This window comes from Macrobrachium rosenbergii, chromosome 7, assembly GCF_040412425.1.
Source record: "Macrobrachium rosenbergii isolate ZJJX-2024 chromosome 7, ASM4041242v1, whole genome shotgun sequence".
NCBI classification, from domain to species: Eukaryota; Metazoa; Arthropoda; class Malacostraca; order Decapoda; family Palaemonidae; genus Macrobrachium; species Macrobrachium rosenbergii.
In genome coordinates, this window is record NC_089747.1 from 1,985,001 (window position 1) to 2,002,500 (window position 17,500).

Consider the following 17,500-nt stretch of genomic DNA (forward strand, 5'->3'; position numbering starts at 1 on the left):
AGAGAGAGAGAGAGAGAGAGAGAGAAAGGCATCGCTTATTTCAAAGTAACTGAATCAATTTTAATAATTATACAGGTACATGAAAGAGAGAGAGAGAGAGAGAGAGAGAGAGAGAGAGAGAGAGAGAGAGAGAGAGAGGTAAGGTTCGTCCCTCTACTGATACCTTCGAAAGCGCTCGTTTCTCTACTGAAACCTCGGAAAAGGTTAGTCTCTCCACTGAAACCTACGAAAGGATTCACCCCTCTGCTGAAACCTCCTCCAAAAGGATTCATCCCTCCACTGAAACCTTCTCCAGAAGGATTCATCCCACTACTGAAACCTCAAAAAGGGTTCGCTCCTCTACTGAAACCCTGGAAAAAGGTTCGTCCCTCTACTGAGACCTACAAAAGAGTTTGTCCCTCTGCTGAAACCTACGAAAAAAGGGTTCACCCCTCCACTGAAACCTCAAAAAGGGTTCACTCCTCCACTGAAACCTCCCCAAAAATGATTTGTCTCATTACTGAAACCTCCTCAAAAAAGGGTTCATCCTTCCACAGAGATCTCCCCCAGAAGGACTGATCCCTCCACTGAAACCTCAAAAAGGGTTCACTCCTCTACTGAAACCTTTCCAAAAACGATTTGTTCCTCCACTGAAACCTCCTGAAAAAAGGATTCATCCCTCCACTGAAATCTCCCCAAAAAGGACACATCCCTCTACTGAAACCCCCCCTTAAAAAAAGATTCAGAATCCCACCGAAACCTCGAATACCGTTCGCCCTTCCACAACCAAAGCGGAACACGAATCTTGAACAATGCCCTCCGCGCCGACATTCGTTTTCCTCTGAAGTGTAAATTACCAGCGATCTGTTACGAGAACGTTTCTGAATTTAGCGACGTTTTAAGGGGCAGGTCCATTTCCCTGCCTGGGAATGAAAGGAAGCAGCGAGGAATATCGAGAGTCCCTTTGTAATTCCTGATTCCCATTCCGGTGGCGGGTGATGGAATCAGCATGAGAATGGATGTAGATATGTAGAGGTACTACTCTGTGTTTTGTAGAGAAGATTCGTAGAGACATTCTGTAGTAGACGACTGGAATTAAGTGATGGATGGTAACTGATAATTTGAGAAATATACTCGTATACACGGCGAGGTGACAAATTACGATTTGAAATTAGATTTTTGCAAAAGCTACATTTAAAAGAAATATTCACGATGGATTATGAAAGCTAATTGATAATTTGAGACAAGTATAAAATGATTCGAAATGTGATTTGCAACAGCTACATTTAAGAGAAACTCTCACGATGAATTATGAAAGCTAATTGATAATTTGAGACATGCATAAATAGTGAGGTGAGACAAAAAAGCTTTAAAATGAGATCTGCAAAGCGACAACACCCTGAAGCCTGATTGATTTAAAATGCAATACCCAAAAAATAATTTAAAAATAATGATAATGACAATACTAATAATTAAAGCCTCGAGTCCCTGAATAGATTAAAAAAATATATATATATATAATTATTAAAAAACCACGTGGCCTTCACCCGCTGTAGGAAATTATGTCGCCCAGAAATAGCTGACCCCATTCTGGAACATTCCCTGTCATTCTGGGACATTCTACAACATTTTGGTACATTCTACGATATTCTGGGACTTTCTGGACATTTGGGACATTCTACAACATTTTCGTACATTCTACGACATTCTGGGACATCTATAACAACATTTTGGTACATTCTGGGACATTGTTAGACTTTCGGGGACATTCTACGACCTCTCTGGACATTCTGGGACATTTTGGGACAGTCTACGACCTTTTTGGACATTCTGGGACATTTTGGTACATTCTACGACATTCTGGGACATTTTTAGACATTCGGGGACATTCTACGACCTTTCTGGACATTCTGGGACATTCTACGACCATTCTGGTACATTTTGGGACATTCTACGACCTTTCTGGACATTCTGGGACATTCTTAATCATTCAATCTGGATCATTTTTGGACATTCTAAGCCATTCCGGGACCTTCTGGTCCATTTAGGGAGCGGGTCTCTCTCTCTCTCTCTCTCTCTCTCTCTCTCTCTCTCTCTCTCTAGTAAGGGTACTGGCACAGGAAATTGGAGATAATCGGGAAAACCTGCGCTGTTGTTTGGGTCCGTTCGGGAAATTTACGACCAGCTTATGGGAAATGCATAAAACGGTTGGGGAATCGTAGGTTGTGCCAATATGGAGGGACAGTTTACATTTTACTGCGCATGTCAGGTCAGGTCAGACGTTGCCATGGGGATCGTGAATGTGTATGTATGTATGTGTATATTTTTTTTTACACTTTACACTTATACTTTGTCATAATTTTTCATACTTTTACACTTATAATTCTTCATATTTTTGTGTACTTCACATTTATACTTAACACTTACAGTTCTTCATAATTCTTTGTACTTTACGCTTACAATCCGTCATTATTTTCCGTGCTTTACGCTTACAATCTGTCGCTATTTTCTGTGCTTCACACTTACAATCCGTCACTATTTTCTGTACTTCACACTTACAATCCATCATAATTTTCTGTACTTTACACTTACAATTCGTCACTATTTTCTGCACACTTACAATCCATCATAATTTATTGCACTTCACACTTACAGTCCGCCACTATTTTCTGTACTTCACACTTGCAATCCGTCGCTATTTTCTGTGTTTCACACTTACAATCCATCATAATTTTCTGTACTTTACACTTACACTTACAAGCCATCATTTTTATTGCACTTCACACTTACAATCCGTCACAGCTTTCTGTATTTCACACTTACAATCCATCATAATTTATTGTACTTCTCACTTACAATCCATCATAATTTATTGTACTTCACACTTACAATCCGTCAATATTTTCTGTAATTCACACTTGCAATCCATCATTCCATCATTATTTATTATACTTCACACTTACACTTAACAATTACAATCTGTCATGCTTTCAACACCGCCCCAACAACCCCCTTCACCCCCACGTAATCAGTCAAACCAAAACAACAGCATGAATTTCGTGAACAAAAAAAAGTAAAAAGTAAAAAAAAAAGCAAATCCCATTTCCAGCAACGGTCCCAAATTGGCCCCTATCGACGAAGTCATCAGTGAGTCGTTGTGTCCAACATTTTTTGTTTTTGTTTCATTTTTCATCTCATTCATTCGTCATCGATCTATTGACAGATACGAACGGATTACGATGCGCATTTCGACCGCTATTTTTTTTTTTTAATTTATCTTTTCGTTTTAATTTATAGCCGTGTTGTGTTTTTTTGGGTTATAATTCATTATAACCTCGTTTGTCGCTGGGTTATAACGTTTTCTCTGTGGGTGGTTATTATTATTATTATTATTATGGGGATCTGGTCTGACATGTGAAATTATTATTATTATTATTGTCATTATTATTATTATTATGCTTCACTAAATCAATTTGCCACAAATGAAATTATTATTACAAATTTTAAATTATTATTATTATTAAACTTTTATTATTAATTATTATTATTATTATTAATATCAGAATTATTGAGAAACTACATTCATTATTATTATTATTATTATTATTATTATTTAAGGCCTGTTTTTTAATCAAATCTTTCAGTAACATTACAGTGTCGTGGGGACTCCTTATAGTAAACGACACCAAAATATGGAGTATTTAGTTAAATTTATTATAGTCAATGAAACAAAATTAACGCTTATACTAAATGTTGCAGATATGTGTATATCTCGCTACACATTCCGTCAGCATACCCTGAAAAGGACCATTTTTTTGCTAAATTCTAAAAAAATTTCTCATTTATGCTATTATATATATATATATATATATATATATATATATATATATATATATATATATATATATATATATATATATATATATATATATATAGATATATATACTGTATATACATATCGTTATCATACCCCAAAAAGGGCCATTTTTATGCTAAATGCTACAGAAAATTGTTCATTTAGCTACAAAATTTCGTTTTCATACCCCAAAAAGGGCCATTTTTATGCTAAATGCTACAGAAAATTGTTCATTAGCTACAAAATTTCGTTTTCATACCCCAAAAAGGGCCACTTTTTATGCTAAATGCTACAGAAAATTGTTCATTTAGCTACAAATTTCGTTTTCATACCCCAAAAAGGGCCACTTTTTATGCTAAATGCTACAGAAAGTTGTTCATTTAGCTACAAATTTCGTTTTCATACCCCAAAAACGGTCACTTTTTATGCTAAATGCTACAGAAAATTGTTCATTTAGCTACAAATTTCGCTATCATACCCCGAAAGGAACCTACTTTATGCCAAAATCTACAAAAATTCACCCATTTAGCTTAAAAATTTCGTAATCAGAAAAAATAATGAAACCACGCTAACAAGAAGAAGAAGGAGAAGGAGAGAGAGAGAGAGAGAGAGAGAGAGAGAGAGAGAGAGAGAGAGAGAGAGAGAGAGAGATAAACCTCACCACAGAAACGAACGAACGTTTGACACCCCATTCAAGCCCAGAGAACCTACAGACAGAGTCTACAGAGAATATCAGGAATCAATCTACTCAAGCCAGAAGAACGTGGCGTGAATAAGGGGGACGGTAAGTACCTTCTGGACTCTTCTGAAGGCCTCGCGACATCCGGTTTCCGTTAGGCCCAAGGCTGTGTAGAGGGCGACGTACTCGTCGACGTCGATGTGGCCGTCACCTGTGGAATAAAAGGGACTTCATTATCGTATATTGGCAGGTACAGGTCTATTTGTCATCGTAGGCCTGTGCAGAAGAAGGAGAAGAAGTAGAAGAAGAAGAAGATGGGTAGATTGGAGGACCTCACCTATGCAGAAGAAGGAGAAGGAGAAGCAGAAGTAGAAGAGGAAGAAGGGGTAGATAGAAGGACCTCACGTCCTTGCCTTACCTGAGGCGTCTTCTAAGAGGAACATCAAATCTCGAAATCTGTGGCTCCATTCCCGGTCAGACTCGTCTTCCTGCCAGGCGGAATACCATTCCTCTACCGAGACCTGGAATGGAAAAAGACTTCATGGAATGGATGACTGGGTGGATGAGTCAAAGATTTTATTTAAAACTGAAGCCTGGAATGGATGATGTGTGGATTAAATGGATGATTCTCAGCCTGTGATGGCTATAAAAAGTTTTGACTGGAACGAAAAAGAGAGATGGAATGGATGACTGAGTGGATGAGTCAGAGATTTTATTTAAAACTGAAGCCTGAATTGGATGATATGTGGATGAAACGGACGAGTCACAGCTTGTGATGGATGTCAAAAGTTTGTGTCAGGAACGGAAAGAGTTATGGAATGGATGACTTCGTGGATGACTGAGTGAATGAGTCAAAGATCTTATTTAAAACTGAAGCCTAATTTGGATGATATGTGGATGAAACGGATGAGTCACAGTTTGTGATGGCTATAAAATGTTTGAATCTGGAACGGAAAGAGTTATGGAATGGATGACTCTGTGGATGACTGAGTGAATGAGTCAAAGAATGTTATTTAAAACTGAAGCCTGAAATGGATGATATGTGGATGAAACGGATGGGTCACAGCTTGTGATGGATGCCAAAAGTTTGGATGTAAAATCCAAATTATTCATGACTGAATAATTTAGGAAATGGATGACTAATAACGTAAAAATGGATGACATATGGATGAATGGGTGATCCAGGTAGCGGCTGAGGTAGCAAGTGGATGATTTAGGTAGCTACCGAACGTGAATGACGTAAAAATAAGTTAATGGAAAAGATGGAATCACCACAAAAGTCAAAAGAGAGAGAGAGAGAGAGAGAGAGAGAGAGAGAGAGAGAGAGAGAGAGAGAGAGAGAGAGAACGTGGATACAATATTGAAAATTACAGTGGAAAACTTTCTCTCCAAGTCTAAGAGGAAGGGAAGGGTCGAGATATATAAAAATCACAACAACAAGAAGATTAAGACTTGAAAGCTAATGACAAGTCTAGATCCAAGTCTACATTCAAGTCTATGGCCAAACAACCATCTAAAACCGAACGATCTAACTGGCCAGGATGCCTGCTAGGGTAGCGTTATTAAATTTCGAGCTTTATTAGATAATGGGGGTTCCAAATTGGACTATTACGTGCTATTAACATGCTGGGGGTAGGCTATGAGAAATTGCGAGCTTCAATTGGAGCAATTTAATATACATTCTTTTATCTCGACGATAATGGACTTAACAATGACTTAGGTAGGGGAATTTTGAGATCCGTTTTTGACCGACTGAATAGATAAATAAATATCTGAGGAGGCATTTGTGGGCAGGTGTACTGAACAGCTGTTTTGTGACCAACTGCGCTGGACAGCTGTTTTGTGACCTAATGTACTGGACAGCCGTTTTGTGACCTAATGTACTGGACAGCTGTTTTGTGACCTAATGTGCTGAACAGCTGTTTTGTGACCTAATGTACTGGACAGCTGTTTTGTGACCTAATGTACTGGACAGCTGTTTTGTGACCTAATGTGCTGAACAGCTGTTTTGTGACCTAATGTACTGGACAGGCTGTTTTGTGACCTAATGTGCTGGACAGCTGTTTTGTGACCTAATGTGCTGGACAGCTGTTTTGTGACCTAATGTGCTGGACAGCTGTTTTGTGACCTAATGTGATGAACAGCTGTTTGGTGACCTAATGTGAGGAACAACTATTTTGTGACCAAATGTGCTGAAAAGCTGTTTTGTGACAGTGCTGGACAGCTGTTTTGTGACCAATGTGCTGGACATGTTTTGTGACCTAATGTACTGACAGCTGTTTTGTGACCTAATGTACATGCAGCTGTCTTGTGACCAAATACATGTTTTGTGACATAGAATTGGGATTAATTACATACATACATATATATATATATATATATATATATATATATATATATATATATATATATATATATATATATATATATATATATATATACCTCGGCGATAATCGACGGGAAATGACTTTACAGGAGAATTTTAAAATGTGCTCTTGAACGAATCAATAGATAAAGAAGTATCTGAACAGAAGTTTGTGACGGAATATCTTAAATTCTTCCTTTAAATCTTCAGCTGAAAACCCTTATGGACAGAGTCAGCATATACCACTAATAAACCAAGAGGACTCCAAAGGGGAAAAAACCAGCCAACAGAGAGAGAGAGAGAGAGAGAGAGAGAGAGAGAGAGAGAGAGAGAGAGAGAGAGAGAGAGAGAGAGAGAACATTTGGAGATCAGGAGATTTGGCAGTAATCTTAATGACAAACGTTTGATTTTGGTTAATATCATTTCCAATAATGAATAACTGGAGCTGAACCTCAGAAATTGACGGATTTATGTTTGGGTTTCAAAGATCCTCAAAGTCCAGGCATTAATTTATCTCTTATTTTTCTTTCTAACACCAGAATTAACTTATACCTTTCTCTCTCTCTCTCTCTCTCTCTCTCTCTCTCTGACAGATCTCTTAGATAAGGGAAATCTATACTTTTGACAGAGAGTCTGGAGAGTAACAATAGGTGACAATACTTAGATGATGAGGGTGGTCTATAATTTGGATGATGTTGGTCTGAAAATAGTCAGATGAGTGGTCTGAAAATTAGATAATGATGTTGGTCTGAAATTTATGGATGATGTTGGTCTGAAAATGGTCTACATGGATGATGAGGGTGGTCTGAAAATGGTCTACATGGATGATGTTGGTCTGAAAATGGTCTACATGGATGATGTTGGTCTGAAAATGGTCTACATGGATGATGATGTTGGTCTGAAAATGGTCTACATGGATGATGGTCTGAAAATGGTCTACATGGATGATGGTCTGAAAATGGTCTACATGGATGATGGTCTGAAAATAGTCTACATGGATGATGTTGTTCTGAAAATGGTCTACATGGATGATGGTTTGAAAATGGTCTACACGAATGATGTTGGTCTGAAAATGGTCTACATGGATGATGTTGGTCTGAAAATAGTCTACATGGATGATGTTGGTCTGAAAATGGTCTACATGGATGATGGTCTGAAAATGGTCTACATGGATGATGTTGGTCTGAAAATGGTCTACACGGATGATGCTGGTCCGAAAATGGTCTACACGGATGATGTTGGTCTGAAAATGGTCTACATGGATAATGTTGGTCTAAAAATGGTCTACAGGGATGATGTTTTTCTAAAAATGGTCTACATAGATAGTGTTAGTTTAAAAATGGTCTACATAGATGACGTTGGTCTAAAAATGGTCTACGCAGATGACTTTAAAATAAAAATGGCCTAAGTAGATGATGTTAGCCTAAAAATCTATGGGTGGACAAGTTAGACATGGAATCCCTTAATCATTTTCGTTTATTGGGTAATTTAAGCTACAGCAATGTATGTTTGTGTGTACGATTAAAGGTCTAAAAATGATAAAAATCAGTCATATTAGAAGCAAAATAAAAAAAAATACAATAATAAGTAAGAAGTAATTTTACGTGTGCGAGAAAGTACGTATAAAATAAAAATTTAGTTTCTGAATATTTTAAATGTTTTCTTCTCCTAAGGGATAAATTTAATTTGGAACTGCTGATTCCGACAGAAGACATTCAGCATTTTTATTTAAGTTTCTCTGGTGGGGGGGATTCCTTCCCTCCCTTTTTTTCGTTTGAGTCGGAGGAGTTGGCCAGCACAGTTTTTACTTTTTTTTTTAATAGAAAGTTCTGATCGTAGTTTCTCCCTCGCGGTAAGGTATCAAAAAGGAGAAAGCACTGGAATTAATTTATCTCTATTTTTCTTTCTCACGCCAGAATTAATTTATCTTTTTCTCTCTCTCTCTCTCTTATTCTCTTTATCTGCCTATGTCTCTGCCTGTGTTTCTTCTCTTACTCTCCTCTCTTTCTCTCTATATATATATATATCTTTCTCTCTGTCAATGTCTCTCGCTCTCTCTCTCTCAATGTCTTTGTCTCTCTCTCTTTCTCTGTCTCCGTCTTTTTCTCTCTGTTTCTGTTTCTCTCTTTCCCTCTCTCTGACAATTTCTCTGCTTCTCTCTCTCTCTCTCTCTCTCTCATTACCAATTAAGCAACAAGTCTTTTGAATTCCCCGGCTCCCTAAATCCCAAAACCAGGGTAATAACATATCCGCAACTTCATTCAACCGGGCGGTGGGGGTGGTCCTCATTCTCCCACAAAAGAGGTGTCACCGAAATTTGGGGGAAACCGATTCCCTAACGATGATTTATGGGACCCAGTTAATTAGCTCTTCCCTCATTAAACCCCTTCGTTGCGATACAGGACGAAGAATCGTGATTCCGATTCGCGCGCGCCGTCAATTCGTGGAGCGTTATGGCGTGAGTCAGTGTGAATCATTGGACGTTTATTTCTCGCACGCTGAGCGTGAGAGGGATTGAGCTTAGAGTGATTTGTTGGTTGGAGAAGTGTGCAGGTTTCAAAGGGATTAAAAAGTACATAATGGGGTCAATATTTCCAGGAGGAAATCTGTTGCTTTATTCTTAAATTGGAAAGGACGAAATCGGATGAATATTTCAAGGATAAAATCTATTGTTTTACTTGGATAAAATGAAATGGCGAGTACCTTACAATTTTAATTTGAAAAGGACAATATGAGAAATGATTTAAAAGAAAAATGTATTGTATATTTTGTAAAAATGCGTGTATTTTACTTTCATTTTGAAAAAGACAAAACTGGGAAATGATTTAAATAAAAAAACTGTGATTTTAACTGGAAAAACCGAATGATAAATTTCTTTTATCAATAACTTGAAAGTTTACAATTGAGAAAAGGCTTCACCAGTTTTAAAAAGTCAACAGTAAATCTCTTATTAATTTGAATGGAAGCCCATTGGAATTCTTTAAATTTCAAAAAAATAAATGGGTATGGGTTTTTAACTGGAATAAATTCATGACTATTTTTTTTAAACTTTGGAAGATAGTGGGAAAAATTTTCTTTAATTCCAAAAAAAGGGCTATGATGATTTCGTGGCTTGCAAAAAAAAAAAAAAAAAAAAAATTTCTGACTTTGAAAAAGGCATATGGGGGAATTTTATTTAATTTCGATGATTTTACAAAAAAAAAAAATAAAAATAAATAATAAAAACTGTCCGTACCCCTACCCCGCCCCATATTAATGTTTTGACTTAGGAAAAAGCATATGGGGAATTTTGATTTAATTTCGATGATTTTACAAAAAAAAAAAAATAAATAAAAAAATAATAAAAACTGTCCGTAAAACTCTTTGGTTACAAATTTTCTTTTGAACTTTGATCAAAGTAATGAAAAATAAATGACAGTTTTCACTACTTGGCTCAGGTAAATTTTGATAAAAAAATTTGATAAAATATTTTATTTGATAAAATATTTTGTGTTTTTCATTTATAAAAATGAAAAACACACACGGAAAAGTTCTAAAACCTTTACACCACGTCATCAAAAACATCGACAGCAAATGTTGATAAAAAAAAAATTTGATAAAATATTTTTTTTAGATAAACTATTTTGTTTGTTATTTATAAAAACGAAAACACACAACGGGGAAAGATCTGCACCTTCTAAAAACACATCATCAAAAACAAGAAGAAGAAGAAGAAGAAGAAGAAGAAGAAGAAGAAGAAGAAGAAGAAGAAGAAGAAGAGTGTATTTTCACATCAAACTTTCCAGGCAGACTCATTAACGAATGACCTAGGTGAATATCTTCTTCTTTCTCTTCTTCTTCTTCTTCTTCCGATCATTCTCGTGCCGCCGCCGCCGACAGGAGGCTGAGAGAGCTATATAACTAAGTTCGGAACACCCCAGGGAGATTACTAGGGATTAATAGAGATTACTTGGGATTACAAGACTGGTGTTTTTTAGTTTGAGCAACAGTTCTTGTGATTAGTGGTATCAGTGTATACAGGGATGAGTAAGTATGAATATGAACTAGTATGTCTGTATGTAAGTATGTATGTATATATATTATATACGTATATATACATATACATTTATAGATATATATATATATATATATATATATATATATATATATATTTATATATATATATATATATTATATATATAATATATATATATATATATATATATATATATATATATATATATATATATATATATATATATATATATATATATATATATATACACAAATTACAAAAGTACAGTAGGGAAAAAAAGTTCAGTCTGAAAGATTTACCAATCCGTAATATTTCACAAACATAATTAACACAAATAAGTAAACCAGCACTTTGTCTAAAGTAACACACAACTTAAAAACAAATACACTAACTCATTAACTTAATAATAAACAAGTTAAGAAATCCTTTTCATTAACAACGTCAAAAACATCGACATGGAACCTCATCATTACCACAGACAAGTTCCAAACACGTTCCGCCACGCCGTGTCTTACACGCGTTCGAGACGGCCTCACCGCCAGGCTTCTGGCATTGTCCAATCTTGACGGGGCCAGGCAGAGACAGACAGATTCGGGTCGGGATTAGCAATTCGCCATGGGGCTGCACATGACGATGGAACATGACTTCATCTTGGCCATGACACTGGCTGAATGATTAATTAGGCATTTCTCTGTCTCTCTCCTCCTGTTTCTCTCTCTCTCTCTCTCTCTCCCTTTCTCTCTCTCACACACACACACACACACACACACTCTCATCTTCTTCAGATCATTCATAATTCTCTCACTCTCATAGATGTTCACATCATAATATCTATCCTCTCTCCTCATCTTCAGATCATTCATTATTCTCTCAATAAAACACACACTCTCTCTCTCTCTCACACACACACACACACACTTCCTCTCTTCTCTCTCTCTCTCTCACACACACACACACAACTCATTTTCAGATCATTTATTATTCTCTCATCTTCCCAGATCATTCATTATTCTCTCATGTCATAGATGTTCTTCTATCTCTCTCTCTCTCTCTCTCTCTCTCTCCATACACACAAACACACACACTCACCACCATACACACAAACACACACTCTCATCTCTCTCTCTCTCTCTCTCTCTGTCTCTTCTTATCATCTTCCACCTCTCAGAACCTGTCTTTCTCTTCTCTGTTTCTTCTTCTCATCTTCTACCTCTCAGAACCTGTCTTTCTCTTCACCTTTTGCCTCACAGAGTCTGTCTCCCTGTCTCTCTTCTTCTTCCATCTCTCTGTCTTTCTCTGTCCATCTTCTCTGTCCTTACCTGACTGTCCTGATCCCTGTCCGCCCGGCTGGTGAGGACTGTCCATAGGGTGCGCAGCGTGTTTCGTGTCTTGTTGTAATGGGAGTCCTCCTGGGTCCATCCTCGGGCCCCGCACACTTTCTGAAAACGAAAGGAAACAGAGGCCATTAGGAAACCGAAGCTATCCGGAGGGGGAAATGAAGAATCGTTCATTACGAAGAAGAAGAAGGAGAAGAAGAAGAAGAAGAAGAAGGTGAAGAAGAAGAAGAAGAAGAGGAGGAGGAGGAGGAGGAGGAGGAGGAGGAGGAGGAGGAGGAGGAGGAGGAGAAGGAAGAAGAAGAAGAAGAAGAAGAAGAAGAAGAAGAAGAAGAAGGAGGAGGAGGAGAAGAAAAAACAGGAGAATGAAAGAAAAGAAAAGGAGGAGGAGGAAAAGAGAATGAAGAGGAGGAGAAGAAGAAGAAAAGGAGGAGAAGAAGAAGAAGAAGAAGAAGAAGAAGAAGAAGAGGAGGAGGAGGAGGGGGAGAAGCAGAAGAAGAAAAAGCAGGAGAAAGAAGAAGAAGAAGAAGAGGAAGGCAAGAAAAAGGGAATGTTATCTCGTTAAGTGAGAGGTCCGTTTGAAAACATGAAGGTGGAAATTGACAGTACTTTGTCTTGTACAACAGGTCATATCTGGTAAGATTTGGGGGGCCGTTACAAAGAAATGAGATAATAAGTGAGTAAATACAGAATTAAATGAGTAGATAAAGAATTATGCCACAAGACTTTGTGGTCTCGTTTATTTACCATAAATGCATTTATCTATCTATTTATTTATTTTTCTATATATATATTTATTTATTTATTTGTTTATTGATTTATTTATTTATTTATTTATACATTTATTTTGTTTATGGAAAGAAATCACATGTTTTTCGGGCCCACACTTTTATTTTTCCAGAGAACGATCTAAAAGTCTTGCATTATGCATTAGTAGATTTATGGAAGAAAAGCTTATTTGAAGGAGAGAGAGAGAGAGAGAGAGAGAGAGAGAGAGAGAGAGAGAGAGAGAGAGAGAGAGAGAGAGATATTGTGCAATTTTATTTCTCTGCTTCATTTATTTTATAGGAAGCACAATACTGGAAAAATATATTGAGAGAGAGAGAGAGAGAGAGAGAGAGAGAGAGAGAGAGAGAGAGAGAGAGAGAGAGAGAGAGAGAGAGAGAGAGATAAAACGTGCAATTTTCTTATTTTGCCTCACATTCATTTTGCATGAATCACATTAAAAATATATTAGAGAGAGAGAGAGAGAGAGAGAGAGAGAGAGAGAGAGAGAGCCCTGCCTCACTCACCACTCTCTCTCTCTCTCTCTCTCACAACCACGCTCTCGCGCCCGCGCAAGCCACCTTCACGAGGACTTAAGAAGCTTTGCAAAAAAGAAAATAACCCATCCTACCCATCATCCTTCTCGATCGTAGGATTCCCTACTTTTATATCATCCCCGTGATTCACATCCTACGTCAATTGTAGGATTTCTCTACTTATCATCCCCGTGATTCACATTCTACCTCGATCGTAGGATTCCCTAGTTATCATCCCATGATTCACATCCTACCTGGATCGTAGGATTCCCTAGTTATCATCCGGTGACTCACATCCTACCTCGATCGTAGGATTCCCTATTTATCATCCGGTGCCTCACATCCTACCTCGACCGTAGGATTCCCTATTTATCACCCTCGTGATTCACATCCTACCTCGATCGTAGGATTCCCGAGTTATCATCCCGTGATTCACATCCTACCTCGATCGTAGGATTCCCGAGTTATCATCCCGTGATTCACATCCTACCTCGATCGCAGGATTCCCGTGACAACATCCCCCGCAGAACTGATCAAACTTCCGGGGTAGCCATTTCACAGGCCCATCCTAACTCCCCAAATTCGTTCCCCTAAATCGTGGCAAAGTTTCTCCTATAATCTGGTATAACATCCATTCGGCGGCGTCTTATAAATTTGAATAAGTTCTTCAGGAATGCATTTACGTATTTCGCCATTAAGGATGTATGAAGTTTGGAAAGGATGCGAAACTTTGGTTTTGGACAATCTACGAGTTTTTGAGGAGAGGATTGGGGATTAGGTGAGGAAAGTAGACTGACTGGCTGTCTCTCTCTCTCTCTCTCTCTGTTAAATAGGTAGGAGAGAGAGAGAGAGAGAGAGAGAGAGAGAGAGAGAGAGAGAGAGAGAGAGAGAGAGAGAATATTGCATTTTTTTCCTTTTATTTCATATTTATTTTATATGAATCATAATATTGAAAATACATATTGAGAGAGAGAGAGAGAGAGAGAGAGAGAGAGAGAGAGAGAGAGAGAGAATATTGGAATTTTTATTCCTATTTCATATCTATTTTATGTGAATCATAAGATTGAAAGATATATATTGAGAGAGAGAGAGAGAGAGAGAGAGAGAGAGAGAGAGAGAATTGCAGTTTTTATCCTTACTTCATATTTCTTTTATAGGAATCATAATATTGATAAAATATATTGAGAGAGAGAGAGAGAGAGAGAGAGAGAGAGAGAGAGAGAGAGAGAGAGAGTCCTGAAATTTTCTATCTCTGCCTCATATTTATTCGGTAGGACTCACAACACTGAAAACACAATATTTAGTGGCACCTAGGTCCTTTATAATACTTCTTTCTGGTCTCTCACTGAGTACCACATCTCTCTCTCGAAGCACCTGGATTCTGTCTCTCCATTACGTTAATTAAGGACTCCTACGTACATGAATACACATACATACATGCATACATACATACATACATACATAACCAATGAGAAGTGGGCTACTGAACGTAAGTAGGTCAACGGCGATACTAAAATCAATCTGAATACGTCAGAACTTAATTCATTACCAGGAGGGTCTTCAATTGGCAGTAATTAGGACTAAAAGGGGGTTCAGGAACGCCCTTTCAAGAATACTGTGGGCATGTATGTATACATGTATGTATGCATGTAACACACTTTCGTCTAGTAAAGTAACCTCAGGACGATGCAGCTCCATTACACAGAATACCCTAATACAATTCTCCTTACATTTTAATGATTTACTTACTTTTTTACTTATTTATTTATCTATTTTTTAATTCATCTGTTTTTCTAACAACTGACTCTTCTTTACGTTCTGTTACTTCTTTCGAACGAACACCTTAATATTCTTTGGAAGCTTGAATTTCAAGTCAATGGCTCCTGTGGTGGGCTTGTTCCATATGAATGGGGTTCATCTTCTGAATAATAATAATAATAATAATAATAATAATAATAATAATAATAATAATAATAATAATAATCTTTAGAAGCTTGAATTTTATGTCAATGGCCCTTGTGGTGAGCTTGTTCCATATGAATAGGGTTCATCTTCTGAATAATAATAATAATAATAATAATAATAATAATATAGTCAAATGATACTGTATGTATGTATGTGTTCATGTATTTATGTACGTAATACAATTTTCTCTCGCAAGTAATCTACGAATGATACACAGCCCCATTACAGGTCACTTCCCTACAGTCAACTTCAAGGAACCCCCCCGTTTTCTATACAACTGAGCCCTGAATGGGCAACTGAACTAAAACGTGACTTTGAAACGACGACAGAAAAGAATCCCAATTACACTTAATTAACTGGATGTTCCAGAACGGAAAATCTATCGCAGCTTTTGAAGTCCATTGTTACAGAGGCGTCCTTGATCCAATTTTTTGAATTTCTTTGCAACGAGTTCCGGCATTCAGTTAATTACAAAAAAAGGAAGTTTGTGTTTGAACTTTGACATTTGAGGGTTCTACCCACTTATCAAGCGTGGTGAAGATTAGTTGTAAGCGTTTCTAAGCTTAGAATTAATGCTCTTGCGTACAGCTTTAAAACACTGGATGGCGTAGGAATTTTTTTCCTGTTATTGAAACAGCTTAGGATTGTCAATTATTATTATTATTTTCATTATTATTATTATTATTATTATTATTATTACTCAGATGTGTATAAAAAATCTACACAATAAAAATAAATTACACTCAGGTTAAAACGCAGCAAAATTTCTAATGGTTTACATTGATTTTGGCTGTTTTTTTTTCGGAGCTGACGGCAAATGCTGGCATCCGATATCGTTGCAACCAATAGGAAGGCGCTGAGCAGCATCAGCAACCAATCACGATTAGCCTCAGTGGTATCGACTGCCGGAATTTGCTGCCAGATTGAAAACAGACTATAATACCGTCGTCTTGAATGACTACATACTTAACAAAAGCCAATAATTTAGTTTTAATATGTTTTTATTAAGGAATAATGCCATTTTTGATGAACAAATAATAGCATTATTAATAAACAAATAATATAACTTATTATCAACAAATAATAGCAATTATTATTAGAAAATAACAGCACTTTTTATTAGAAAATAACAGTACTTTTTATTAACAAATAATAGCACTTATTATAAGAAAATAACAGCACCTTTTTATTAACTAATAATAGCACCTATTTTTAACTAATAATAGCATTTTTTATTAAAAAATAACAGCACTTTTTATTTAAAAAATGGTACCTTTTATTAACAAATATTTACACCTTTTGTTGAAAAATAATAGCACTTTAAAAAAATAGTACCTTTTATTAACAAATATTTAAATTTTTTGTTAACAAATACTAACACTTTTTATTAACTAATAATAGCACTTTTCATTAGAAAATATGAGCACATTTTGCTAAAAAATAATAACACTTTTATTGACAAATCATAGCACTTTTTATTAGCAAATAATTTCAAATTTGATTAACAAATAACAGCACTTTCTATTAGCAAATAAAGCCGTTTTCTATTAAAAATAATGATAGAAATTTTGATTAACAAATAAAACCACTTTTTACTGACAAATAATATCGCGCTTTATCATCAAATAACAGCCCTTTTTACTACCAAATAACAGCGCTTATAAAAACAAATGACAGCACTATTTAACAGAACCTAACCTCCCATATTACAAGATGAGCTACCAATTCCCAATAGGTAATTATAAGAATAAATTACAGCTGAATACATCACTGACCACGAACAAACCTCCATTTAGAAGAAAGGTCTCATATTATCTTTGTAATTTTATGTGACAGCCAGATTCAATTACTCACGAAAAGCTGTCGAAATGAGCCCTAATGACCGAGTTTTCTATTGCGGCATGAAACTGTTATGGACAAAAGGGCTTTAAAAGTCATCAAACCGTGAAATTTGAATGAAATTGCATGGAGCTTGCGCCTAATAAGCTTCCTGTTCTCTCTCTCTC

General features: G+C 36.5%; 1 protein-coding gene across 1 annotated transcript in view; it reads right to left on the bottom strand.

Moving 5' to 3' along the window:
• The window catches only part of Scp2 (Sarcoplasmic calcium-binding protein 2), a 191,538-nt gene that overhangs the window by 5,160 nt on the left and 168,878 nt on the right, over positions 1–17,500 (bottom strand). The window contains 3 exon segments of the mRNA XM_067106285.1: positions 4,628–4,725; positions 4,933–5,035; positions 12,214–12,333. Of these exon segments, the coding sequence (XP_066962386.1) occupies positions 4,628–4,725; positions 4,933–5,035; positions 12,214–12,333 (321 nt within the window).